The following is a 27,925-nucleotide window of genomic DNA, read 5'->3' on the forward strand; positions in this document are numbered from 1 at the left end:
GGTCGGCCGGGGGCGCGCGGCCGTGGCGGGAGCGGGCCGGGGTGTCCGTGCGGCCGCGGGGCGCCCTCAGGCCCCGGGCCTCGTAGGTAGGAGCTTGGGTTAAAGGAGCGGGGGAGCGCGGTGGGGAGCTGCCTGCTGTGAGGGTGGGCCTGTCCCCCGCCGCCGCGGGCGGAGAGGGGCTGCGGCCACCGGAGTGGGAGTACGGGAGGGAGCGGGGTGTTGGGACTGGGTTAGTGGAGGGTGGGGGGGTAAAGAGGTGGAAGTGAGCGGTGGGGATAACGAGTGTCCGGGCGGTGTTTCAGTTTGAAATCCTTAGCGAAAGGGGTTTGTTTAATTGTGCCTTGTACTTTGAGCATCTGGTACGTGGAGGAAACTTTGGCTTCTGCCGCTCCTCGCTTTAGGCAGTCCCCTGTGTACGCAGGGAGCCCCTCCGCAGGGATCTCTCGTGAACATCAAAGGCAGGACTTGGGGATGCGATCCTGTAAATAAGTGTGCCGGTACATAATTTCGTTGCAGTGTAGTGTTACTGATATAATTAGGAACAGTTACATATCTAAAAATTAAATACCGTGTGGAAGCACTTAGTGTATCGGGCTCAGAGGTTGTACGTCAGGAGGATGGATGTAGTGCGCTGGTGTTTTCATTTTAACTAAAGCTTTTGAACGGTTTTGTGGTAAAGTAAATTCAGGACTTGGTATTATTTTCTCCGTTTCACAGATGGAGAAACTGGAGCACAGGCAAGTGATGCTGTTCACTAAAATTTTCTCACTGATAAGACATGAACTTCTTCACTCTTTGCTCTAGATGTTATTTTGGAGGAGTGAGAACAGTGATCAGAGGGCTTGAGAGGAGACTAGCACAGCTTCATGGGAGCCCTCATTCGATGAAGATGCCCCAGGTGGGCTAGTGATGATGGAAACGTGTTTGTAGGTCTTGAGGGAAAGCAGGAGTGGGGCTACTAGTGGGAGTATTGGAAAAGGTTTGGTTTCTCAGTCATGATACAAATGCTTTTAAAGTATAGCTCTGATATGATTCTAAACCTTGTAGATTTAAGATTTTCACAGCACTATGGTAGTAATAGTCAAAAAGGAGAATACATGGATTCAATTTCTTACTAATTCCTGCTTGTCTCAAAGAGTTAACAGTGGAGATCTCTTGTGGATTTAACATTCTTTCCACCCTTTCACTTAACAGCGAAGGAAGTTCCCAAGGGACAGCTGAGACAGATTAGAAGAGCTCAGTTTTCAGCACAGAGGATTAGAGAAAAGGAAGGTGAATGTTTGATGTCATTGAGATGGCTCATGTTCAAAAAACCCAAAGACATAAACTTTAGGATCTGTTCATATTCTTTAACTCTAAATATTTACATTTTTTATCAGTGAGGCTAGTCGTTAATGTGAGATGCTCCTTCTCTGAAGATTTTTTTACTCTGCAACTCAGTGATGATTCTGTACATCTTCTGTTGTTAATTACAAATACTCTGATTAAATTTAGAATACTGAAAAGCATGGCTTCGGGGTTTTGTATTATTCTGTCATTATTCAACATCTTTCTTTAATGCTGTGATGTATATCACCTTTCGTCCAAGATACTGTTACTGTAAATGAATTTTCTTGACAAACACTTTCTTTAAGTATGATCGATCATGTTTTTGATTTATGTAGATATTTCCTTGTCATTTTTGTAGCAGCTGTGTTCCGTTTTCACAAATACTTTTCAGTTAGAAGTAAGAAATTTGCTACTTCAGCTTTGGAAGGCTTGGGTTTTTCTTTTTCTTTCTGGTTTGAGTCACCACATGCTGCTCTTTTAAATAATATGTAGGAGAAAATAGAAGTTGAGGGGTGCTTGATTTCTGGTTTTTTATTATATGATCCTGAATCCAAGCATGAATGAGTTTGGTGAACTTGGGGTTTGCTAGTTTGAAGGTGATACGCCTGGAGCCTCTGAAGCCTGGTCGATTGCCTACCTGCCTTGATACAAGAGTTCAGTTAAAAACCTGCTTGTTTAGGCAAATATGTAGTCCAGAAGTCATCCAACCTCACAGGATGTGATGAGGAGTCCACATCACACCTCACCTTCTCCAGGCTGCCCAGTGAGATCCGGTGACATGGGGAAAAGAGATTAGTAACAGAGTGGGAGGAAGAGTGATACAGTATCTCTCACTGCCTCAGATTTTAGTGAGCTGCTTGTCCAAAAGGTTTAATAGTATCCTGATTCTTGGGGGGTGTTTTTAGAATTTCTTCCACAAGCATTTGATTAAAATTGCTAAGTTGAACTAGAATTGTTGAACGGTTTTGAATTCTGTCAAACATTGTTCTAGGCCATAACACTTCCAAAGGATGCGAGTTAGAGCTCTTAAATTGTATGTTTGAACCTTTTCTCCTGCATAAAAATCCATCTGCAGAGTGCTTGAATATCTTCATAGATGTAAATTGTGTTCTGACATGTAAAACAATGTACGTTTAATAACTTCACAAAATCATGCCATCTACACAGTGTCTTGATACCTGTCTTTGCAGTAGGCACTGACAATTTGTAATCCTTACTGAGATGAGACTGCAAAAATTAAAAAAAAAATAAAATCTGTTCATGCCTAAGGAAGCTTCAACTGGCATGCCTTTGGTGCAGTTCTCATGCTGCAGTACCTCCGTGAGAAACAAATAATGGGATTCTGTTCTTAGTTATGCATTTATAATACATGTACAACTTTTTTAGTTTCCATTTTTTCCCAACTTTGTTCGTAGATACTTGTAAACTGAAAATTATAAATGTGTCAAGTAGCCACAGGTCTATACTTCTTACCTCATCTTCTGTGGTGTATCACTTTAGCTATCTGTGGTTGATACTTGGTTTGAAAAAATGTATTGTGAAGTACTTAGAGCTGAAATAAGAATGTACACTGATTCAATGAAGTGTTTTTCTCATATGGTATTTTTTGTGCAGGAGAGAGGCAAGTGAGGAATTTGACCAGAAATGTGTTGAGGTGTTTTTTGTAACGTGGCAAGGTCTCTGACATCTGGCATCCATACTGGCTGATGCTGCTCCAGCAAGGCAGCAGCTGCCAGAAAAAGATAGGGTATTGCTGAGTTGAATCATGACCTTAGCTTTCCGTTATACATGGGATTCCTGTGTTCACAGAAATCTGCTTTACCGTGTGCTTTTTCAGGATATTCCACTGACCTTGGAGAGGAAGGTGTTTTTAAAATGTATTTATTTAAAAGCTATTTCCGTGGTGAGCAGCTAGGTAGTTCCAGGCTGTGCCAATACTGTTTGCTGTATGCCTTGCTCCATCTCTGTTGACTGCACTCAGTCTGACAGCGCTGTGTCTCTCACAGTGAGGTCAGTGGCTCAGCTGTAGTCGTGTAACAAGAGAGGCCATTCATAAATGTGTTTCTTGGCCTGGAGATGTTGGATTGCATTTCCTAGCGTAAAATTAGAATTCATTACATCTCAGGAAAGTGAAAACTGTACTGGAGTTTTGGAGTAGCACCCGCTCAGTTGGCCTGTGCTTGGTAATGATGTTGGGTCATTCGCAGCAAAGGCTCTGTACTTGCTTAGTAAAGAAAAGCATAAGTTTTTCCTTTGGTAATCTCAGAAATCTTAATGTGATGTTTTAGGCGCTGAGTATTTGCCAAGAGTTGGGCTTCTGTTTTATAAGTGAAATGTGAGCTGCTTGCTCACCAAATTGTCTGGAAATGTTAGATGTAGCAGTATATCCACTATCTAGTATTTGAGATGAATGTCAAGCACTGGAACAGGAGTAATGCTAAAGCCAAGATTCCTGTAGGGCCCTGTATTAAGTGAAAATGTCAACTGAAATTTCTTCTGCATTGGGGAAATTGTTGCCTCAAGTTTGTCTACCTGAAGATAGGTTTGCATAGCTGTGGCAGAATAGTTCTGCCGTGTAGCAGTGACTGTTAGATGAACAGTCAGAAAGTGTCAGTCGGTTAATCAGAAGCAGTAGAAGTGTGTGGGTACTATTCTGGACAGCAGTGGAGGACAGTGAAGCTCGCAGGTGTGTGCTGGAGGTACAGGGTGGAGAGGACTCTGTCACCTGGGTGTACTAGTAGTCAGAAAGCAACACACATTCTGAGTAAATAGGTATAAGTAATCATTAAGAAGCCATCCATCTCAAGGAAGGCGCTGGATCTTTTAAACGACTCTTAAGTCAGTATTTCAGTTCAGTTAATGAAATTCTGTATTGGGTGTAGGTGGCAAGGTGTTGGCAGCAGGGATGGTGGTGCAGGGGTGGCCTTTGTGAGAAGAGGCCGGGGGCTGCACCTATGCTGAACACAGCCAGTTCTAGCCAGCCCCCAAATGGACCCACCACTGGCCAAGGCTGAGACCACCAGCTAAGCTCGTGGTACCTTGGGGAAAATGTATCTAAGAAAGGGCAAAATGCTGTGCAGCAGCTTGGGGCCGGGAGAGAGAGGGGGGAAAAAAGTGAGAAACAGCTCTGTGAACACCAAGGTCAGAGAAGGGGGCGAGGGGGAGGCACTCCTGGCGTGGAGCACATATCCACCCTGCAGCCTGTGGAGGGGACCGCCCTGGAGCCCGTCCCCATGCCACAGCAGGTGGACATGCCCTGAAGGAGGCTGCAGCCCATGGAGAGCCCATGCCGGAGCAGGCTTCTGGTGGGGACTGCAGCTTGTGGGGAGGAGCCCACACAGGAGCAGATTTTCTGGCAGGAACTGTGGCCTGTGGAAGGCACCCATGCTGGAGCAGTTTGGGAAGGACCCACACTGGAGCAAGGGAAAAATGTGAGGAGGAAAGAGTGGCAGAAAGGAGCTCTTATGGACTGACCCCGTTCCCCATCCCCCTGCACTGTTGTGGGGTGGGGAGTAGAGGAGGTGGGAGTGGAGGAGTGAAGTTGAGCCTGGGAAGAAGGGAGTGGAGGGAAAGTGTTGTAATTTTTGTCTCTCACCATCCTACTCTATTTTTAGTTGACAATAAATTAATTTTCCCCAAGTTGAGTCTGTCTTGCTTGTGACGGTAATTGATAAGTGATCATCCTGTCTTTACCTTGACCCATGAGCTCTTTCTTCTCATTGTCTCCCCCTGTCCTATTGGGGAAGGGGGAGGTGAGGGAGCGACTGGGTGGGTGTCTGGCAGCCAGAAAATCAGTGACACACATTCAGGGGACAATGGACTTCACGCACACCAGTGCTCAGGGACTGCTTCTTTTGTCCAGCCTGTGGAGCAAGTTGTTCAGCTCTTTGACCATAAACCAAAGCAGCTGGAAAGGAGGAATAGCGCTCCTCGTTTGGGGTAACGCTGGGAGGGAGAACAATGGTGTCCCTGTTAGGGACAGGTGAGATACTGAGACACTCCTATGTTCTTCTCCGTTGTGCGTGTCAGAGTTAAAGCTGTATGGAGAGTCCTCTTTCAGTGCTCTTCTGCTATGATGTTCCTTTTGTATGAAATGGATTTATTGTATTTGCCTGCCAAGCCTTTCCTCACTAACATCTGTTGCAATCGCTTCCTCCGTGATGCTCACGCACATGAAAACAGTAAGTTGTGTAAGCTAAATATCTAGGTTATTTCCTGGTGTGTTATGTATTCTGTATCCGTAATTCAGGCTGTTGGAGCTGCCAGTACTTTTGTTCTTTTGCACAGAGTATCAAGCAGTTATCAAGAAAAGAGTTTGGAGCCAGCACATCTGTATTCTCCACACAACTGGAATGTTTGAGCTGGCAGTGGCTGTTATTCTACTCAGGCCCCACAAATGCACCTTTGTCTGTTTCTTTTTAACTGGTACGTTTCCTCTTTAAAATAATCTGGTTGGAGGCAGTTTGTAGAACGTTACAAGTTACTGCCTGGAAATGTATATTGTCATCCTCCTAAAAGAACTGTTCCTATTCAACTGAAAGCTGAGCTACTGTTTTTTTTTGCTGGTAGTTGTGCCAGGTCTTCTGACCTTCTTCAGCTGGAAGAGTAGACAGGATCACAGAAGGTTGCTAGAAATACCGATTGCCTCCTGATCTGGCTGACCCCATGTTTGCATGAGAGCTGATGCTGGTGCAGAGGAACTACAGTTTGGGAACTGGAGAGGAGAGGAAGGCGAGACAGCGACCGTCGAGATCCAGGCTGGTCTGGCTTTGTGGCTGAGCAGTTCAAACACACAGTAGTCCTAAAGGTTTTTTCTACACTACAAAGTGTCTGAAACAAGGAAGTTTTTCCCCAAAACTCTTGTGCAGTCCTAAAATAAGACCTTTGTGACATAGAGGAGGCTTACTGGGGAAGCTTTGAAATACCTGCCCGCTTGGAATGTACTTATTGCACAAAGAGTTCAAGCAGGTTTGAGTTACAGGAGATTAACACTCGTGATGAGTCTGTAGCTATCCTTTCTTTCCACCCCTGTAATACAATGCCTCTTGGCTGTGTACCCTGTGTGTACTGGGGCCTCGTCCTTTCCATATGTTTTGTCATCTGTATGTTGACTGGAAGCATGAGAAAATCCCACGCTTTACTGGACAGGTGTGCTCATAAATTCATCTAATGTGGGTGCAACTCTACTGAAGGAAGTGTGTTTGTCAGCTTAATATATAGCAGCTGGGGAGGAGGCTTGGGCAGGTTGGCAGCAATACTCTCCCTGGCAGCTGTGTGCTGGGCCGGAGCTCGGCCAGCACGGCTAACGTTGCGGTGCTGCTGCACTGGTAGCCTGGGAGAGCCCCAGATGGGCAAGGTGGCAAAGACACACCCACGCTGCTTTCATCCTGCTGATTCTGCGAGGTTGCTAGAGAAGTGTTGTGGGGCAAAGTGGTGGAAAAAGCACCAGTGAGGGACAGACTTGTGATAAGAAGTTCGCTTTTCTGGAAAGACTGGTCAGTAAGCCAGGCTGGGTGAAAGACCTTTGCATAAAGTATGTGCTTCTGTCTGTGGTGGCACTGTCATTGGCAAGTATGTCTGGGTGATGGTGGAGAGGGGTGCAGTGGGAGCACCTGGACTCCTCCACAGGTATGGGCAAGAGGGTGGGCAGCTTTGTCTGTGGAAGAAGAGTGGCATCTCTGTAAAGTTAACAATCTCCAAATGGGGAAGGTACCAGAAGGGCTCCAATGGAAATTGTGGTTTGCTTTTAGGAGCAAAGGCTTGAGCCTTTGTTTCCAATTGGATGGTTTGTTACAGTAATTATTTGTGTGCAGTATTGCTTCTGGCACAGTGCTCTGTCACGATATATGCCTGCGTGCCCCCGTGCTGGTTCTGGGCTAGGAGGAAAGGAGAGAGGCTGTCTGTCGTTCCAGGGAAAAGTGGTATGTGTTGGCTCTTTTTTTTTAAGTCATCCTGCGAGTTTTGAGCTGACTCTTTCCTGCAGCACGTGAGAGGTAACAGAGGTCTCTTTATGGTGTGGGGTTTCCTGGATGAAAAATGTCTGCCAATTGCATAGCACTTTCCATACTTCGTGAAGTGACTGCTCTGCAGGAATGAGCAGCAGCGAGTGGTTTAATGTGCTTTCATTTGGCTTGAAATCCTGAAGGAGTGGAAAGGGTGTTTGTCTGAGGATTGGGTTTCTTTTATTTGTGGGTATTTTTTGTTGTTTTTTTTTTTTAAATATCACATGACTTCATTTCTCAATGCAGTTGGTGTTTTTCTAATAGGAAGAGGTAATAGGATTCTAAAAGCATTGTATAAAAGAGATGTTAAAAACTATTACCTTAATGCCCTACTAAAAAACCTAATTGCTGAAAACAAGGAAATGCCTGTGAAAGGAGCAGGTTTAGACTCTTGTAAAACTTAAGGACTTGAACTGTCTCACATAGAAAACCTGATGCTATACAATGATCTTTCAACCTTGTCAATTGTAAAGAATTTAATTCTTTCTTGGAGGGTTCAATGAAGGAGATTGCTATACTCCTAGAGCTAACCCATTGCTGCTTTTGATTTTGGCCTAGATAAAATACTAACTAATAGTCTGCATAGTACAGAGCTGATAAATGCAGTCCCAAAGCACTTTCATGCTTCATTTCCTGCTTGAACTTATGAGAGTTTTTAAAGTCAGGTTGAAGTGAATCTTTTTTTTTTTTGCTGCTGAACCTGTTCTGCTGTCTGTGGAATTTGTGCATGAGCTTGAGGTTGCAGCGGCTTCTGGAAAATCCTGCACGATACGAAACCTGTCCTTACTGGCAGCGTGAAACAAGCAAAGTCAGAAGGTTAGTTTGTATTAATTAAAAATTAATTTTCCACGCATCAAATGAAAGTCTCTCTCTGGAGCTGTTCCACACAGGGTGAATTGTTTTAAATACAAACAAATGAAAAATAAAAAGTAGGTAGAAAGTGTGTTCTTGCTGATTAGTTATACTGTTAAACATAGCTTTTTCAATAGGTAATCATGTGAATCTAGGCTTTAGCATAGTTGTCATAATGACAATTTTTATCTGAAAATGTATCAGGGAAAAATAAGTGTTTGGAAAACAATGAGTTTTTATCAACTCCAGTTGCATATCAAACTTTGTTTTTAAGGTTTACTTTCCTTCACTAATATCTAGATCAGGGCTACCAATAATCCGTCTTTGTGCTGATACTGGCTTAGTTGACCTAGGAAGTTTGCCTGGGTGAAAAAGAGTGGCTTTTAGACTAGAATTCCTGCCTGTCGCTGAGCTGGTAATGCTGGTGGCTTCGATCAGGCTGCGAGGCAAATACGTACTGCACGTATGTATTTCTGCATATGTATTTCTGTATTTTTCTGAATGAAAATGAAGGCATCTAATCTTTCTAGTTTGCTTAGGAAGAAATCTTGTCCGTGCTGGAGCCTTGCTCACTATTTTGGGCTGCCTGGATGGAGAGTGGCAAGTTAGGGCTTTGTGTTCATGCCAACAGGCTCAAGGATCAGAACTGGCCTCCCCTGCTCGTGGGGTGAGTAGCGCTGCATTTCTGACCTGTTCCTCCAGGTAGCCTGTTCTGAACAGTGCTAGTAACTTAGGAGCAAACAAGTAGGGTTTCGTGTATATTTCAAAAAATGTAGCAGGCTACAGAACCTGAGTTGGCAGACAAACTGCAGAGCACAGGGAGAGTTACCAGGACAGATATGATGCTGGGGAATGCAGATCAAGCTATATTTATGTGCCTATATGATCATTTAATAAGGTTGGAGTAGCTTCTGCACGACTATTCTAGTCAGTATTTTATTAAGGCTATGCCATTAATAATAATTTTATGGATGTGTACAACTGACTTTTTAACAGCAGGCTAACACTTTTTTTTTTTCCTTTAACAAGGCCAAAACTCTGGTGTTCTTGACTCCAGTTAGCTGCCTGACTTAGCAACCCAGGTAATTTAAGCTTGCTGGTGAAAGATCACTTTTTCAAATGAAGAGTCCTCAGTGTGAAATGGTAAAGCAACATCCTCCAGACGGGCAATGATCAAGTTTTCCTTTCCTTTATCTGACAGGCAAGTTTTGAGGCTTAACCTCTTGCTTGTCCTTTTATTTTCAGTTACTGTCCTCTTAAGTTCATGAGTTCCCTGTCTTTGGTGGGAGTCATAAAAATGCCAGCTCTTCACTGTGTTTCTCAGTTGCCTTCATTCATGAGGGTACAGTTATTTATCATTTGTTAGTAGAATCAGATATGCCTTTCTATGCACGTGCTGTTCTTGTGTCTCAGGGAAAAAAAAACTAATACCTTTTAATCTATGAAGTAATAATGTAATGTAAATTGATCGTTAAATTGATTCATGTATATTTTTCCATTTAAAATACCCAAAGTATCTCTGTGCTTTCCACATTTTGAAACACATACTATATTCTCCATAGAAAACATCAAAAACTGCAAGTTTATGAAACATGAGTTATGCCCTTCTGCATGTGTGTTGTGATGAGTTGAAAGTGACTAATTGTTGTGATTAAGCATGCGTATTTATGCTGCTCTGTTGAAGTGCTCAAGTGGATTTTAATCGAGCAACAGTCTGCTGCTGCCACAGAACTCAGTGGAGATGTGGGTTTAGTTATGTGAAATAATTCACACTGGCAGTAGTATGGTCTGTTTATTTGTCAGAGTCCAGTACTGTGAACTTCTAGTGACATCTGCTTATAAAGGAATCTCAAAAAGCTGACCAAGGAAATTGGTATGTGTGACATTTCACCTAACAGAACAGGAGGGGAGAAGGGTAGAAATAAGATTGGTGCAGTAAGTTCAGAATTTATGTTCGTAATTTGACATCCATGTACCTCAGCAATTTTACTCCTGTGTGCTCATCCTGATACTTAAAAAAAAAAGTATTTCAAAAGCTTGTTCTTCTGACTAATATTGCTGATTACTTCCTGATGTTTTGGGTTTTTTTTTCCATGGATAGTTAATTTTTAATTTTTTATTTTATTTGTGGAAACAAATAATTTCTCATGGGGGAATTGCAGCCCATTTGCACTAGCCTGTGCATCAGAGGTAAGCAGCTGTCTTAACTTTATTTAAGAATGCAGTCTACTTCTGATGCAGTGGGAGGTTATGAATTTAATAAATTGATTTTTAGCAAGCACCTGTTGATAGTCATTTGCTGCACATTAAGTTCAATATCTTAACTTTATGTTGTCCTTTTCAGCCCAGGTTGGATTGGGTGGTGGAGAAGGAAATTCCCTGCTCACGCACGCACTTTGTGCAGCAATACCCTCGGTTTATTGCGGAGAGACTGCCCCCCTGGGCAGGGAGTGCTTCACCTGCTTGAACGCTGCACAGCAACCGAGAGGTTATGAAAGGCAGCAGTTTAGATTATTCCATAGCAACTTGCAAGTGGAGTTTAGATGAGCAAATTATAAAGTCTTTGATTTAATAATTACAGGCTAATATTACCCATGGGTTCCACAGTGTTTACTGTTCTCAGGTCATTCATACAGCTTATCACTGATACCCTGCGTGTGACTATAAACTGGCAGAGGGTGGTGGACATTTTCTTTTATGTGAATCCCTGTGGTTTCGGTGATAATACAGTGGGATAATAGGGTAAAGCATTTTGAACCATTATTTCCTCAGTTGCTTCAGTTGTGAATCGGTCTCCTAAGTGATTGAGCTGAAATTTGAACAAAGCTGCGGTTCAGAATCACGACTGTCCTGCAAAAGTCTTGCTCTGGTATGACAGCTAACTAGGAAGTAGTGCTTGGCTGAAAGACATGCACTGATGTTTCAGCTGGCAGTATTCGAAAACAAACATTATCCTATTTACTGCTCATTAGTTGAGCTCAAAACTGGAATTATTTAACTCAAAGTGTATCAATATGGTATTTCTGCTGTCACCTCTCAGGACACCATGGCTGCTAATTTATATTATTATGGCATGTCTGCCAGCAAGACTCGGCAAAATGTAGGAAGTAAAATTCATTGCTGGAAAAAAATACTATTTATTGAAAATATCATCATTTTTGTCTTCCATTCATGTAGTTTTCCCATTTAATTCCCTTCTACTTACTTTTATTTTCCTGTTTAGTTAGGGGGCTTTTCCTCCACACCTGTTGCAGAGACTGAATTGAGACTCTAGAAACATGGGGAGATTTTTAACTGGGTTTAATCTATTTTCTGCTTAAACCCACTTCAAACTTTTTGATTAATTTTTTAACTGTAAAACAGCGATTACTCTCATCTGCTTTACTGGGCAAACTAGAGTGTCCTGGTTGCTGAAAAGTGAATCCCTCTGCCCCTGTGCTTTTTTTTTTTAATCTCTCTCTCTCTCTCTCTCCCCCCCTCCCTCCTTAATTGAGATTTTCCTCTTCGTTTTTTTTCTTGTTTCTTTTTCACATCTTAGTCCCCTTGCCCCCATCTGCCCACATTCCTGGTAGCATGTTTTGTATATTATTTCAGTACTTCAGCTATAGCCTACAGCTGTTATGAGGAAAAGCAGAATAAAGACTGTCAGAATAAATAGTACTGCTTACTGACAGCAACTGCAAGAGTAATTTTTATAAAAAAAGTGGTTAAAACAAACCAATATTCGGGGCTTGTGGAGATTCTGATCTTGCAAGACCCTAGAGATAATGACTGTTTGTTAGTTGGTCTTGGTATGGAAAACGGTGGAGTGAGGGGTCCATTTCAACCTCTGGTTTTAAATATGCAGAACCACCACGCTTTTAAAAAAGTGATGAAGCTTTTGTAGAACAGATGTGTCAGATCTCCCCCTTGAGGGGCAGAAGCTGGAGAATCCCCCTCCGTCGCTGCCTTCTCCCTTGTCTGTCCGGATTGATGAATTCTGTTCTGAATACCATCGAGGCTGTGGTAGGACAGTTGTTCACAAAACCCAGAACCAGTAGGAAGGTTACGAGGTCAAAAGAAGCTTTGTATGTTTAAAGTGGCCCTTTGGGAGTGGGTGGGGGAGGGAATAAGGAGGACAAACCCTTACTCTTCTTGCATTTATTTCCAGGCTTTGGGATATCTATGTGACTGCATTAATCACACTTAATCTGGTTGTGTTCCAGTCCAGATTTGTTTCTAATACTCACACTAAGGTTGTTGAGCACTGCAGGAAGATTGGAGACTTGAGAACTGGTTTCACAGTGGTGGTGGTACCTTCTCCAGCGCTCACTCAGCGTGTGTCATACCTCATGCTGTAAGTAACAAAGGTGGTGTGGCAGGTACTAGAAAGAGAATTAGGCTGGCAGGTGAGGTGGTGCAGACAGGCGCATGTGCACGCTGTTCAGGGTTAGCATCGTCTGGTGTTTGGAGTAGTTGTTGGAAAGCACGCCCCAAAACCCTTGGGGTGGCCTTCCTCTGGGGCGTGGGTGGTGGTTCTGAGAGATTACTGTTTCGTATGTGTATTTTCAGGAGGAGACTGTATTGTGCCTGCCAGAGTGGTGGTGGTACGTAGCATGACATTGAAGCTGAATGTTACTTGTTCCAGGGTTGTGGTGAAAGGAGTATTGAGCGTTTGCAGAAATGTGGTTTGTTGGGGTAGCTGTCAGCAGTGAGACAGTGACTTACTCTTCTAGGAGTATGTGAGACCTCTGCCAGCTAATTCTCTAGTAAGAATTTATTGAACAGCTCTGGTGATGCAGAAGGAGAAAAAAGGTTTCTAGTTAGCTCTTCTGTTGTCAGTGTTGGCTGTATAGGAGAGAGAAGTGATGGAGGTATGGTTTTACCACAGTGTGTAAGTAAATACACCAAGGAGGTGCGCCAAGTGAGCGTGAAGATTTTTATAACGGAGGCCTGAGATTTGTTTGCATTTGGGTCTGAAGTCTGTATTTGTTCTGTTGGATAGTGCAGAAGCTGGATACTGTTTTACTCCTCTTTGCATTATAAAATAAATTACTTTCAGAAACAAGTAGTGGAGCTTACCACATCTGTGAAATGTGTTGCTGAATGCCCCTCAAAGTTGCTTTCCAGTTATCTATTACAAGCTGACAGTAGAAAGCAGCGTGTGCTATCAGCATGCAGCTCAGATTTGCTGATCCTCTTGAGATTTTTTTTTTTTAAGCTGTCCTGAACTGTATAGATTTCCTTATTTTGTAGGTCAGTTGGATGTTAGGTGTTGCTCTGTTGCTGGTGTTTTCTTTCCTGTTCTGACAACAGAACTACTGAGTATTAACAGAAGAAAAACTACTTCTGTTCATTCTCAGGTTTCCTTTGGAGAGGAGTAAGGACCTCTGCTGTCAATACCTTACAGGCTATTCTGATGATTTCCCATGTGGAAAATCAGGGGAAACGATGTAAATGAGAGCACTAAGCTGATTTTTCTCTGTCTTAAAACAATGAGGCAGAGATCCAGGTGGTCTCCAGCGTAATTTATCTAAGAACAGAAAGAATTCGTTGGAAAATGTGGTCTCAAGGGCCAGGAGACAAGGAGGGGAGGACTAAGAGGAATTCAGGCTTCCCTTCTTGTTTGTTTCAGTGATTCTGTCCTTGAAGACCAGAGGGGGAAAAAAACCCAGCACACACCTCTTCCCCCCCCCCCCCCAAAAAAAAGAAACCCAAACCTGTGGTTATTAGTATGACTGCATGGTGCGTTTTTTTCTTGTTGAGAACCTCTCTCCCCCCTCTCCTCTCTGTGTAGTGCCTGCCAGGAGGGACAGGGGCTGGTCATTCCCAGAGAAGCTCGGGCAGTGTGTTGAGTAGTTCATCTTGTTAGTCCTAGGTCTGACTCCCACGTACATCCTTGTGCATCAGCAAACTTTTGCAGAAGATACCTGGGCTAAACTAGTGGGAATGTAGAGTTGCTGTATTCCTTCTACCTGCAATATCTCTCCAGGGTCTCCTATATATTTTGAAAGCTGGTATAAAATTACCTTCCATCTTTTTTGTGTTTCTTCTCTTTGATCCAGCCTGTTTTGTGTGCATTGTCTTTAATCACTGCCTTTGCTTCACTTGGCCTCAGCCCTAGTTCTTCTCACAGGTGGCTATTTTGTGGTGTGTTTTCCACATCAAAGCTCTCTTTTATTACAGTTTATTCTTTCTCTACTATGAGATGATAACAACAGACAAAAATATTAGCATGGTAACTTTACAGTTTGATGGCAGTGAAAGGCTGTATGAAAATGGAGCTCTTGAAAGAGCAGGAAACAGAACAAAGGATTGGATCCTCACAGATCTAACACTGAAAAACTGAACCTTTTCCTTGAAAAGCAGAAGATTTGCATTCTGCAGCAGCATGTGAGAGCGAAATACTGGGCAAAGACCCATGAGGTGGGGCTGGCAGGCAGCAGATATGGAGGAATGATTTCTGATGCCAGTCAAGTATTGCGGAGTTCACGCTGCGTTGTGCAGAGCAACGTAGCATCAATAATACTCTCTTTCAGAAGAAAACAGTTTAATTCTGCAGATTCTTGTGGTTTTCATTTTGGTGGCGGCAGCTGACTTTGCTAATAGCCAGCAGAATCCCTTGCCTTGCAGCTGTTGTTAATTTTGGTAAGAATGGAAGAAGTAAAGCCTGTGTATTGCCAGGCACAGATGTAACATGGGGCAGTGGTTGCACTTTCTGATCTGGAAAAAAAGAAAAGACTGGGAGTGGAGAACAAAGCAGGAAAGGGAATTGCCTAAAATCATGCAGCTGGTTTGTGGCTGAGCTAGGACCAAAGCTCAGTGTCTTAGTTTCTGACCAGTAGTTCATACATGTTGTTTCTTTCATGCTTTTTTCCTAAGTTCTCTTCATGAAGTCTGTGAAGGTACAGCAGTGGAGGGCGGTAGAAACTAACTTTCCCCTTCCTTTTTTTCTTTGTCCAGGTTAAGTCGTATTTTCTGACATTTGAAGAGCAAACAGCACCATGGCTCCATGAATTGCAAAACCACAGGAAGGGTGGCAGCCCTCCCTACCTCCAGCTTTCCTTCCTTGCTGTGACGTTCTTCTCGGGACCTTTGGACCTTTAGTTTCATCCCCACTGGGTGTGCAGTGGCCTGTCTTGGCGTCAGAGCAGAGGGAGCAGTTTGCGGATCAGGGAGAGCCATGGCCTTGAGCTTGTATGTCTTCCACCTCTTCTATAAGTTCAAAGTGTTGGTGCTTGTCACTTTGTGTTTGATGGTGCTATGGGCCACACTGAGTTACTTTGTGGACTCCAGACAGGAAATTTCTAAAGCTAAGAGCATGGTGGAGGATTTCAGAAAGGTAACTAGCCTGGAGGACAGTCAAAAGGAAGAGAAGATTGAATCAGTTGTGGAAGTTCCCACGGTGAAGTCATTTCAGGGTCACTGCCCAGCTCTGTCTCCGTACCTACGTAAGTGATGGTGCTTTCCTCTCTTTTCTGACAAGTTACGTCTGCTTGGGTACTGCTGACTTGGCTTTCTTCCTAGCCCTTTTACAGTTAGACACTTTTACTGTGAAACAAATACAACGTGACCCGTTGCAGGAAGCACTTCTGGGTGAGGAGGCAACTGGTGGCACAGAGTGCCTGTGCTGGCTCTGGCTGGGACAGCAGCCTGTGTGGTGCTGTGCTTTGCATCTGTGGCTAAAACAGCTTTGGTAACGCACCAGTGACTTTGCTACTGCTGAACAGTGCTTGCACACTGGTGGGGCTTTGTCTCACTCTTTCCTGGCGCCCCAAAATCTGGTAGGCTGGGGGTAGGCAAGAGTTTGGGAGTGGACAGAGCGGGGAGAGCTGACCCCAGCTGACCGAAGGGATGTTCCATACCATATGACCATACCATTTATCGTGCTCAGCAATAAAAGCTCAGGGAAAGGAGGAAGGGGGGCATTCATGGTTACAGCGTTTGTCTTCCCAACCACTGCTATGCATGCTGAAGCCCTGCTTCCCAGGACGTGGCTGGACATCTGCCTGCCAACGGGAAGTAGTGAATGAACTTCTTTTTGCCTTGCTCATGTGTGCAGCTTTTGGTTTTTTAATTAAACTATCTTTATCTCAACCACAAGTCTCTTCACCCTTCCTCAATTTTTTGCCTTTTTATTATATACTTTTATCTCTCTGTCTTGACAATTGAAGGACTTCACAACAGCATTGGGGTTGGCACTACTTATGGTGAAGGTCCAACTAGGTGACTGTTTCCTTGGTTTGGCCATTTTTATTAGTCCACCTCTTCTTTTTTTTCTTTTTTGTCTTGGTATTGTTAGCAGTACCAGGCTTCTGCTTTGCAGGATCATGTCTTCTTCCTCTTCCTTTTTTGTGAACCTGATTAGGGATTTGTTTGGGAAGCTGGATTCTTCCCTCCTCCCTGATGTAGTCCAAAAAGCTGCTGTCTAGCTGCATGCCCCCACCCCTGCCCTCAAGATGTATTTGCTTAAGTAAACGGCTGTGGCCGTCACAGTTGCCTGCATTGTTCTCTTTCATGGGTTTGCCAAGGCCGGAGGGGCTGGAATGATAACTCAGTGCAAGAGAAGTGATGAAAATTTCATATGGCTACAGAAAGCCTTGGTACATTTTACCTTACAAATTTATAGCCTTAAGCCTGTGATGCTTTTGTTCATGGTTTAAGTAGAGATGACTTCTCTCAGCCACAGTCTGTCTCTTTCCACTTTCCTCTCCTCTGCTTTGCCTTGGCAGCTGTTTCTGGCCAATCCTTCTGCAGTACGATGGAACTTCTCTTGATTTTTTTAAAAAATATATATTTTTTTTTAATAATCACCTCTCTATAATCAGTTTAAGCAACTAAACACTCAGTACCTTCTCCTTCCACTGCCTGCATAATGTCCTTGTAGCACTTTTCTCTTGGAAAGGCAGGGAAACCAATTGGGGCTTGAACCCGGGTTTCTTATGCTGATTACAGAGTGCCTCGTTAGGTGACTGAACTAGCCACAACCAGAAACGACTCAGAAAAGCTTCTTGTGCTTCTCCTACAGGAGGTGCCAGCAAACTCACCTTCAAAGCTTCTCTCTCACTAGAAGAAGTGCAAAAGGAGAACCCTCAGGTAGCCAAGGGCCGGTATCACCCTACGGAGTGCTCAGCATTGCAACGTGTGGCCATCCTCATCCCACACCGCAATCGAGAGAAGCACCTGCTGTACCTCCTGGAGCACCTCCACCCCTTCCTACAAAGGCAGCAGCTGGACTACGGCATCTACGTTATTCACCAGGTGAGGCAACTGTGCAGAGACGTGTTTGGATGGGGATGGTGTTAGTGCTCTGCAGCCCGAGGAGGGGCATGCTGCTGCCTCTGCTGTCTAACATCAGTCCTCCAAGCCTGCTTCAAACACTTCTACTTGTTGAAGGATGCAGTGATGTCTGAAGCTGTTGCTGGTAGTGCTACAGGATCTCAGCTGCTCTTAGCAAAGCTGGGAAGTATTACCAGTGTCTTCAACTGGTGTCCATTTCTCAGTCTAAGTAACTTACTATGTCTGAGTTAGTGTTCAAAGTAAGCATCTTTTGCATTACTAATGCAACTCATTTCTCTTGCAGTATACACACACATAACTAGCCTGACATGTTTTCTGTCTTTAAATTCGGTGTTGTTTGGATCAAAGGCTTCAGTTTGTGTCTTGCTCTTCTCTCCTGTCTGCTTACTGGCTGTTGTGCTTAGTAAGCTGTGTGTATTGTGTGGTTGAACTTACTTCTGCTGTCTCAAACTAAACACTCCATCTACTGCTTGTAGGTGCTTTACTTGCCCAGTGAGGGCTGTGGGAAGAAGTACTCATGGCAGAGCATTTAGTTCCTGAAAGATTATTAATTTCTTTATTTGCATTCTTTCTAGCTCATTATAATGAGTCAGCAGCTAAAATTTGAGCATACAGACTTGTGCCACGTTGCCTTTCAACTAAGGTGCTTACGTTCTGGTCACATGAGCTAAAAGCAGTATAGATTTCTCTTTTGTAATATGCTGTGTTGATCTTTTATTGTGTTTGCTTTCTTTTACTATCATTTACTTACGTGTTCTGCTTTGGCTCTAAACAGATTTTTCAGACAGCAGGAGGAAGAGGTGATAAATCAATATAGTTTCTCTCCCTTCTGTTTGAAATGGCTAGAGTCAATTAACCAACACGAGGCAGCGCATTCTAGGTGAAAGCTTACACTTTTGGTCAATGACATGGCAGAACAGCAACAAAAGTCATGGCAGGATATATACTTTCAGTTGGAATAGACTGTTCTTTCGTTGTTTAGAGTAATCCTGTGGCCCATAGAGTGGAAAAAATGAGGCTTTTTTCCTTGCATTAGTATGTTCTGTAATCATACCTATAATGGCTCGCTCCAGCTAGCAAGCTGTGGTTAGCAATAAATCACTGGGAGAAGGGGCATACACTTTATTTATTGAAATATGTGAGGTGGAGAACAGCTGCTGTCATGTTAGCAACAAGTAATACAGCAATATGAAAGTGTTGTCTGATGTGAGCAGCAACGTTGAGTCTGGACTTGTTCTACCAGAGTTTTTACTTGGAAGATTGGAAACTTTTGCTTGGCCTTTCCACGTAGATAGGCGTACCTAAGACTGCAAAGGGCGTCCAACAAAACTCTTTTGTGGCAAATCCATTTTCACTCGCCATTTGTGATGCCGTGAGTTGTTTTAAGTATCTTTTGAGGAAAGAAATAGTTAAAAACAGGATTTAACTACTAAAATACACAGAGCTTTGGAGGAAGATTAAGAAATGTGCCTTTTTCTCTGTGAGCCGTTGAAGAGCGTACTCCAGATCTCTTCTTTATGGGCTATTTGTAACATTTTGAAAATCATGTTTCTCTACACAAATGTGTGCACACGAGTGCAGTACTGAAAAAAATGAGTTTGTAATCCTTAAAGGGTGAATAATTTCTTTCCTGGAAAGCGATTTTAGCTGTTGTTTGGCTGCCTTTGTGCAGGACAGGGGCTGTGGTGGCTGACTGTGCTGATGGGGGAGACAGAGCAGCAGCAGATAGTGGATGCAGCTGCTGAACTAGGCTGGGTTTGATACCCAGTACAAGTGAAGTTCTTGGTATGTTCTTTACCAGTCACCTGAATTGTTCTGTTTGCTCAATAACCTATGTTTTCATCATCAGGAGAAGATTATCTGACAGATGTTTTCATATACAGGTCACTTAGGGAGGTCACAACACAAAACAAAAAAAAAAAACACAAAAAAAACCCAACCAAGCCAAAAAAAAACCAACTGAAAAACCCCCAAACCAAAAAACTCAGGAATTTGACATCATAGATTTTTGGGTGAATTGTATGTAGATTTTTCTTGGGAAGTTCCTTCCCTGACTGAGAAAGGAAGCAGTTGATTGTCCCTCTCAATTTTTCAGAGTGGGCACTGGGCTGTATTTCCCTAACTGCAAGCATGGAGCCATAAATCCCGTAAATCTTTGGGCAGGAGCAGATGGCTGTTAGTGATGGTGAACAAATTGCTGCTTCAGAGCAAAACATTACCTTCTGGAATGATAAAACATGCTTTGTCTACAACTGCTTTTCCCTACAGCTAACCTTTGCTCAGTCTGGGAAGTCCAGCTGCTTTTTTGGCCTCTTTCTGTCCAGGCAGCTTCTAGCAAATGACCCCTTTCTCTTGAAAATTGCTTTTTTATTCTTGTAATTCTGGAAAACGACTGTCCTGTCAGTTTCTGGGAGCACAGGACTTGGCCCTCTGACTCCCAGGTGGGAACTTGAGGCAACTCACTCACCTTGTTCTCAGGAGCAGAAAGCCTTCTACAGGCTGACGTGTGTGTACAGCCCAGTAAAAAATAAATGGCAAGGTAAGCACATCTGTTGCTCCAGAGGGAATGGTGTCATGGTAAGCTTACACAACTGCCAGGTGTGTGTATATATATGTACCTCAAAGGTGACAAATGATATTTTTGAAAAGTGAAGATGCACTAACTTATTGCAAAAGCAAACAACGAAGACAAGTAAAAGTCGAGTGAAGCTTTGTGCTAGGGGGAGTCCCCGTGCAGCATAATAATTAGGTTATAGATAGGAGTTAAAAATGAAGAGACCTGCTTTTTATTTCCCACTCTGCCACCTACTGTGTGACCTAAGGAAATACAGTGAAACTCTAAGCATTGCTATCGTCTAAACTGAGTGGACAAGCATAAATCGTCCGTGGTGGATGTATTTGTTCATGACAAATAGAGACTGAAGAAACACTTTGCATCATTTGCAGCCCACTCTGATGCTGTTGTGGGGTGGCGTGTTATGGGGTAGCTCTGTGTAGTGACTGCTGTACAGGCTGTGACGCATGAATGTGGTCGTGCAATACATGATTAGAACAGACACCTGGGAGCAGTTCTGGTTCAAAAGGTTTGACACCTCCTTCAGGGTTTTTTTTTCCATTCTTTTCCACAGGCTGGCAACACCAAATTTAATCGAGCTAAACTGCTGAATGTAGGATACCTAGAGGCCCTAAAAGAAGCAAACTGGGACTGTTTCATTTTCCATGATGTGGATTTGGTGCCAGAAAATGACTTTAACATTTACACGTGTGATGAACAACCAAAGCACCTTGTAGTTGGCAGGAACAATACTGGATACAGGTAGGAAACTGGGAATATGGAAAGAGTAACAACTGGGAAATGCCACGTTACTGATAATGTTCCTCTTTTGAGGGAGCTGTATGCTGGTACCTACCCTTCTACCTGACACCAGGTTTCTGGTGGTAGTGCTTTGTGTCTCTGGAGTGCCTCTGACAAAAGATAACTGTACAGGCATCTCTGCAGTCAGCCCCGTGGGCACCTGTATGAATGATCATTGTCACCATTCTGGTTTCTGGGGTGAAATAAAGGGTGTTCTGAGAGGAAAGCAGCATGCCAGAAGTTGTGCAGAGACCTTCTGTCAAAGCTAGAAATACATGTGCAGTCTCCTGGTGCTGTGATTTGATGGTGTGATCTTACTATTGTGCTAATAAAACTTAGCTTTTGCTGTTGAAGAGGTATCTGATATAGAGAGTTCAAGTGTGAGAATTTGCCAAGGGATAGAGTTATCCTTTAATTATTTGTCTGGACAGTGTCTAATACAGGATCATTCTGATTTTTAAATGGGTCCCCTAAGTGCCAGTGTGATATAAATAATTTAAAGTGAAAAGTCTTTTTCTTTCAAGATTCACCTCTTCTGTCATGTCACTCTAAATATTAATTAGAAGTGGGCTTTTCAAAAGCTGATCTCAAAGTACTTGGAAGTAAAACACTGCTTCACTTCTGGGTTTCCTTTGTTAAATATGTGAGAAAGAGGTGGGATGTGCGAATTCTTATGCAGAATAATATTCACTTTCCAGTTTTTCAGTAAAAATGGGAACAAGCACAAATGAACGAGGCTCGTGACAAGTTTTTGAAGCACTGCACCTTGCAGAGAATGCTGAGAGCCAGTGGATGATCATGCATGGAGGTTTTTTCTTTTACTGAGGAGTCTTCTTACTATTAATTTCTTCAGGCTTCTCCTGTTTGTGGAAAGGAAGTGTTAGTTAGGGTCAGCTTTAAGCTTTGGCTTTGAAGAGTCTTACACGGACAAAATGTTTTTGTTGTGAACATCCTGCACCAGTATTCACTGTGGTTTGGATTAGATTCATACTTTCTTTTCTGTGTCACTGCCTCTGTTTACACATCTGTGAAGTGGGGTTAATAATGCTCTTAATTCCAAGGGAATTCGTGGGTACGTTTGAAGGAATTCAGATCCTGAGCTCAAGAATGATCCCTAAACTGAGCTGAGACCACAGGGTGAAATCCCAGCTGGGTGACCTCAGTGTTTTGCTTAGGCTGAGGTGAGCGTACTGAGACATGTCGCTCAGATGGGGTTGAGAAAACTGGTCATACGTGTTTTGCATTAACACAGAATGTCCTGGGCAGGCACGTGGGTTTTCTGTGGGTTTCTTGGGGTTTTTGTTTGTTTTTCTTTCAGGGGGATATCCTGTATGGTGATGCAGTGCATGCTAATCTTAGCAGCCGTGCTCCTCTGGAGACCAAGTATCTTATGCTTAGTTATATAACCTACAACTTGGGTTTAGACTCTTTAGGAAAAGGTTTATATATTCAAACTTGGAAGGTAAGAGTGGGCACCCGTAGCAGAAGTCTCAAGGTAGTAATGCATAATTAAAACTTGATAGGACCTCTGTTTATCTTATGGTTGGTCTCCTCTAGGAGAGGAGATAAAGGGGAAAGAGCAAGGAAGAGTAAAAATTCCAGAGGTAGGAAAAAACTCAGAGCACATGAGAGACTACGTCTCCCTAGGACAATCCTTTTTTGTGTGCTCATGTGGATAGCATCATCTTTTTGGGAAGTATATCACAGTCCCAGCAAATGACAGTTGAAGGTTTTTTTCAGACTGGTATCTGCTGGAAGGGCAACACAAGAGGGCACAAGTAATCTAGGAGATTTCTGAAGTGAATTGATGATAATTTCCTGACACAGGTGATCAGAGCTGATGAAGGGAGGTGTTCTGCTGAACTTTACACTTACAAACAAGGAAGAACTGGTCAGGGATGTGAAGGTCAGAAACAAGGAGGGAATGAGGCAAATAGCAGGATCACAACCCTGGACTTCCTGCTCAGGGGCCGGCTTGGAAGAATCACTTGGGAGATGACCCTGGAGAGAAGAGGTGTTCAGGAGGGCTGGTAGATCTTCAGGGGTTGCCTCCTTCATGCTCAAGAATGGTCCATTCTCATGTGCAAGTCAGGCAAAAGTAGACGGAGGCCTGTGTGGATGAACAAGGAGCTCCTGAGAAAACTCAAACAGAAAAAGGAAGCATGAAAGAAGTGGAAGCAGAGTCAGGTGACTTGTGAGGACACACAGGACGCTGTCTAAGCATGCAGGGGTGGGGTTGGGAAAACCAAAGCCCCTCTGGAGTTGAATCTTGCAAGCAACATGAAGGGCAACGTGAAGGGCTTCTACAGGTACATCATCTGCTGGGAAGACTAGGGAAAACGTGTACCTGCTGTGTGGCAGGGGACTTGGTGACAAAAGACAAGGAAAAGGCCAAGCTATTCAATGCCATAAATTGCCCTAATGGATACTTTCTAGCCCTGGCAATTAGTTCATCTGTTTAGATTCACATACATCTAGAAATCAAAATGCCATCTGCAGCCAGGTGCACGTCACCTCTGAAGCTGGCAGTGGCAGTGTAGTAAAGGCTGTGTTGTACTGCTTACCTTAAGGGCCAAGAAAGAGGAGGAGATCATAAAAAGGAATTAGCAAAATGGTATAAGAAGACAAATGAGCAGAGTCTGTAAATACCTTTTTAAAGTAGATGCAGTTTCCAGGAGAAGGAAGGTACAAGTTAGCCATTAACCTCCCTTAGAGCCGAGCTCCATTGCATGAGGTTACTCAGTAACTTGCACTGTGCCTTACCTTGGAGCTGGCCCTGCAATATTCCCAGCTGGAGCTGAGGCCCCGTAGCACGTGCCCCCTCGCTGTGGTCTGATTTCATTTCAGGTTTTTCAGCTTCACCTCGAAGATAGCCGATGGCTTTCTATCACTATTGCAAAGCTCCACTGTGTTAGTGTGTAGCTTTGTTCCTTTTCTAGTCATCAGAGTCCCGGAGGTGAGGTGCCTTTTTGACTGGCAAGGGGAGAGCCATGTAAAAAGAGAGAACTATTGAAGGCTACGTTCTCTTCTTCTTATCTCATGGCTTTCTGCACCCCTAACTCTGTGAAAGACAGGACTAGATTCAGAGCTTCAGGGTGGTATTTCCATTGTTGGCAGAACTTGACTTTTAATTCTTCATTCTCTTGTGTACTTCCAGGTTACGGTACCAGGGATATTTTGGCGGTGTAACTGCTCTAACACGAGACCAGTTTTCCAAGGTGAATGGATTCTCTAACAACTACTGGGGTTGGGGTGGAGAAGATGATGACCTTCGAATCAGGTAATAAATAAAGAAAAAATAAATAAAAAAAAAGGCTAGAGGGAAATGGATGTGAGAGTGGAGGAATTGGTTTAAAAAAAAAATTGGTGTGACTTCACACCTAGGCTCCAAAGGTGGAACATTACAGGAGCCTTCACTTCAAAACTGTGTCGCAGTGGGGGTTTGGAGTGCGAGGTGCCCTTCTGTGAGCGGGTTCTTCTTTGAAAAGGTTAGGCATGCCTGAGCCCTGCTCCTCCTCCTGACAGCATTGTTAGCTGGGTGGGGGTTTGGTTGTGGGATTTTGTTGTTGTTTTGGTTTTGTCTCAGCCACGCAGTATTTGTGTTCTTGCTTGGGAATTGGTTATAACTGAAATAATGAGATTGAAGCCTGGAGTGTGATTTGCCAGAGACACAAATAATAGGTATCAAGTTCCAGTACTTTGCAGGAGCGTTTTGGTGGGATTGGGTTTTTCGAATTCGCTGACTACCACGATTTACTCCAAGCAGGGCTCAGTTTGTATTTGAGTGGTGTTGATTATAGTTAAGATAGTGAATAACTTGAATTTTAGAAAGACTGCATGTTTATGCATGTGCCCTTTGCTCTTGTTAAAACTAGTTTTGCAGACCTGCCTGTCAAAGTAGGAGAAACTTGTTAGTGTGAGAGGTTTAGTGGGACAAAGAAGTCAACAAAACTTCTATGTTGATCTTCTGCCCTTTGCCTAGGAGGAAACCTCTAATTCTGCATTGCTGTTAGTGGAGGAAGGGGGAAAAAAAAAGCCACGGCCAACAAAAAGACCCCACAAGCTCTGCTGGCAGAGCCTGTCAATTTGGAATTTGAGTACACTCTGTTATTCCTAAGTGATTATCCTTTCAATTGCTTAAATATGCAAAAAAAAAACATTTGGGGACATAACATCACCAGGGATATGAATTTTAAATAATTATACTGGTGAAATCAAGTGTGTTAGTGAGGAACTTCCAAAGGAAAGTTTTCCTCTGTCAGTTTAGCAGATCAGGCAGCTGTATCTCAAGAAATCTCAAAGGTCTGCTGGTGACATGGGTAGCTGTCCCTTCTTAATCTTTTTTTTTTCTCTCTACCCCTAGCTAGAGACACCTACTTTTTCTCTGTGACCTCTTGGGAGCTGGCTTTTACAGTGGTAGGGGATGGCTTGGTACCATCTTACTCCCCAGCTTCCCAAGAAGAGTCACGGTTAACGAGCGAACAAAGGTGACAGTGGTGTTCTTGCCAAGTTCCTGTGGGCAGCAGAGAACCAGCTGTGCAGCAGATCAGCAGGATTTACAGAGGGTCTCTGTGATGTTTGGTGATGCTTGCTTGTGTGTGGCACCTCATAACTTTGCAGCTGCCGTGGTCTTGGTGTAGAAACCAAATCGTATGACCCAGAGTGCACACTGCAACTGGACGTGGCTCGTGCTTTTCCTCTTGGGTAGATCTTGGACTGGGCTGGTTAGAGTGTGCCGTGAGTAGGTAATGGGAAGCTTGCTGTCTGGGCGGGTTGTTGTACGGGGTCCTTGCAGCCGTCCTCTGCGAAGGCAGCAGATGGCAGCATCCCCTTCAGTATCTTCAAGAACTCAGGCCCGGAGTGCTCTTACATCCTACCGTTTTGCTTCTGTGCTACATGTGATGGTCTCTTCTGGGCCCCTTCCCCAGGTGTGCATCACAAAGAGATTTTTCAGATCATTTGTTGTATTTGTTTGATAATTTACTGCTCCAGTCATTGGAAAGACGTAGGGGCTCAGTTTCTTCAGTTCTTGGTTTCCTATTGCTCCTTCAGCTGCTGCTGTGACTAGCGAAGACCTAGACTATTCCTTAATTCTGTGGTCATGAAGTTAACCCTTTCTGCAAAATTGTTGTGCTCTACAGATATGTTTTAAGACCAAAAGCTCCAATCAAATGCCTGATGTCAGACACTGAAATCCATGCATGGGGCTTAGTGTTTCTGGCACTGTTCTCAGAAAGAAATTTATCTTCATGTCAACAAATAAAAATTTTGCAGCTGTCTGCCAACTATTAAAAAAGAAAACAGGCACTTTTTTTTCCTTTTTTAAGTGGAGAACTATCAAGTATAGGGGCTTTATTGCAGGAGCTGAGATGAACTTGTTGCAAAATGTGTAGGGTCTGTAGCAAGATTCTGTTTACTACAGGGCAGTACAAACTAGACCAGACCATACTAATTTAAAGGTACTCTGTTGTATAATGTGTGCTTAAAGCTCTACTGTAGTAGCTACCTGCTTCTGTTCAAAAGAGAGGGCTATCTGTCACCCTGCTGGACCTGTTCTCCAGAAATGTAACTCTGAGCCCCATTTCTGTGGCAAAATGGGTTGTGGAAGAGATGAAGATGAGTTTCTTCCAGTTCTCTGTGTTTGCTTCAATGGCATCTACAAGAGATGAAATCTCCAAATGTGTTTGTGTTTTTTTTTTTTCCTTAAGAGCCTTGTTTATAGGTGATGTCTTGCTCATGGCACTATTGCTTCTTCCAGGGTTGAGATGCAGAAGATGAGAGTGGTGAGGCCATCTGCTGATGTAGCCAGGTACACGATGATCTTCCACAAACGAGACCACGGTAATGAGGAAAATAGAGAGAGGTGAGTCAAGAACAGTGTTCCACCTTGCATTGTCTTGGTACGTGGCTGGTAGCCAGGCACCTGGGGGCCGAGTTCTTTTGCTCTAGGCCAAAGAGGCATTTTGTGGTACCCAGAGGCTCTGGGGGACACCCCTGTGACACCGCTGTTCACAGCTGGCAGCTGTTCTATACATGAGATCTGCCTAGAACTGACCGTGATGTTCCTTAGAAACTTCCAACGTTATAGTTACATGGATATGATTTGAGCATATGATTTCAGTGATTAAATGGATTAAACCTCATTTTCCCCATGCGTGCTGAGGACAGGAAAAGCATGGCTTTACATTCCCAGTAGATCCAGAATGGCTGTGCATCTAAGTTTACTAGTAGTGGGAAAGAGCCCAAAACTCCTCTCCTATGCATGTCAATAAAGATTTTCTCCTCTTTGTCCTCAGGATGAAGCTTCTACGTCAGGTATCTAGAACATGGAAAACAGATGGGCTGAACTCTTGTTCATACAAACTGCTCTCAGTGGAACATAACCCTTTATACGTCAACATCACGGTGGATTTCAGCACGCAGCCCACGATCTCGTAAGGGCGAGCGCCACACAGGTTACAGAAAACGGCAACAGATGGTGTTTGTGGTGGCTGTACAGCAGAGGACTCCTGGCACGCTGCTTGAAAGAGTGCTTCAGGAGCACAGAAGGAAGTTTTTCTTCACAGCATCTAAGTGATTGGTTGAGAATTTCCTTTTGTGAGGACTGGAGATACAGACTGACCTGAGGGACAGGTCCTAGTGTTCTTCTATGCACTTTCTGCTGGGACATTTGAAAAAGTGTCCTTGTCTGGGCTGGTCCTGTGGAAAGACTTGAACTAAGGCTCCTGAAAAAGTTTTGTTCTTGCAGCTATTCCTAAACTTATTTGTCGCAGGGGGAAGGCAGCCTAGCTCTGTCACCACTACCATGACTTCAAAAGGAACAGGCCAGTCTTTTCTCCTTAAGAAGCACAAGAATTCGTCACCAACTACACACTTGCTGAGGAAAGCTATTTTTTTCCAGCCTGAGGAAAAACTGCTTATGTGTGAGGGAAGGGCAATAATGGCAAGAGGTGAGGAGATGGTAAAAATCTCTCAATAAATACACTCCATTGAATTCAAAAGGCTTCTCTCGTCCATGAGCTCAGCTCACCCTGCCATGGGACAAAGTGAAAGTCCCATGACTGTGTGTTATTCTGGAGAGATCTGGAAGGAAAAGCAGTGGCCAGCT

The 27,925-nt window shown here is 43.6% G+C and overlaps 1 protein-coding gene across 5 annotated transcripts; it reads left to right on the top strand.

The window, feature by feature from the left end:
• On the top strand, nucleotides 1-27,818 carry B4GALT4 (beta-1,4-galactosyltransferase 4). Of its 5 annotated transcripts, XM_068417373.1 has the most exons (9): nucleotides 12-86; nucleotides 8,714-8,850; nucleotides 9,213-9,265; nucleotides 15,126-15,613; nucleotides 17,191-17,423; nucleotides 20,591-20,778; nucleotides 23,975-24,097; nucleotides 26,576-26,680; nucleotides 27,114-27,818. In XM_068417373.1, exons 4-9 carry the CDS (start codon nucleotides 15,346-15,348, stop codon nucleotides 27,253-27,255), a joined length of 1,059 nt encoding a protein of 352 aa, XP_068273474.1. In that variant the 5' UTR covers nucleotides 12-86; nucleotides 8,714-8,850; nucleotides 9,213-9,265; nucleotides 15,126-15,345; the 3' UTR covers nucleotides 27,256-27,818. The 5 variants fall into 5 exon arrangements, with proteins under 5 accessions (XP_068273477.1, XP_068273473.1, XP_068273474.1 ...); XM_068417376.1 differs by lacking the exons at nucleotides 8,714-8,850; nucleotides 9,213-9,265 and having other exon boundaries at nucleotides 1-86; nucleotides 15,126-15,359; nucleotides 15,459-15,613; XM_068417375.1 differs by lacking the exons at nucleotides 12-86; nucleotides 8,714-8,850 and adding an exon at nucleotides 8,133-8,147.
• The last annotated feature ends 107 nt before the right edge of the window (nucleotides 27,819-27,925 follow it).

The sequence above is a fragment of the Nyctibius grandis genome, chromosome 23 (genome assembly GCF_013368605.1).
Source record: "Nyctibius grandis isolate bNycGra1 chromosome 23, bNycGra1.pri, whole genome shotgun sequence".
Taxonomy (NCBI): domain Eukaryota; kingdom Metazoa; phylum Chordata; class Aves; order Nyctibiiformes; family Nyctibiidae; genus Nyctibius; species Nyctibius grandis.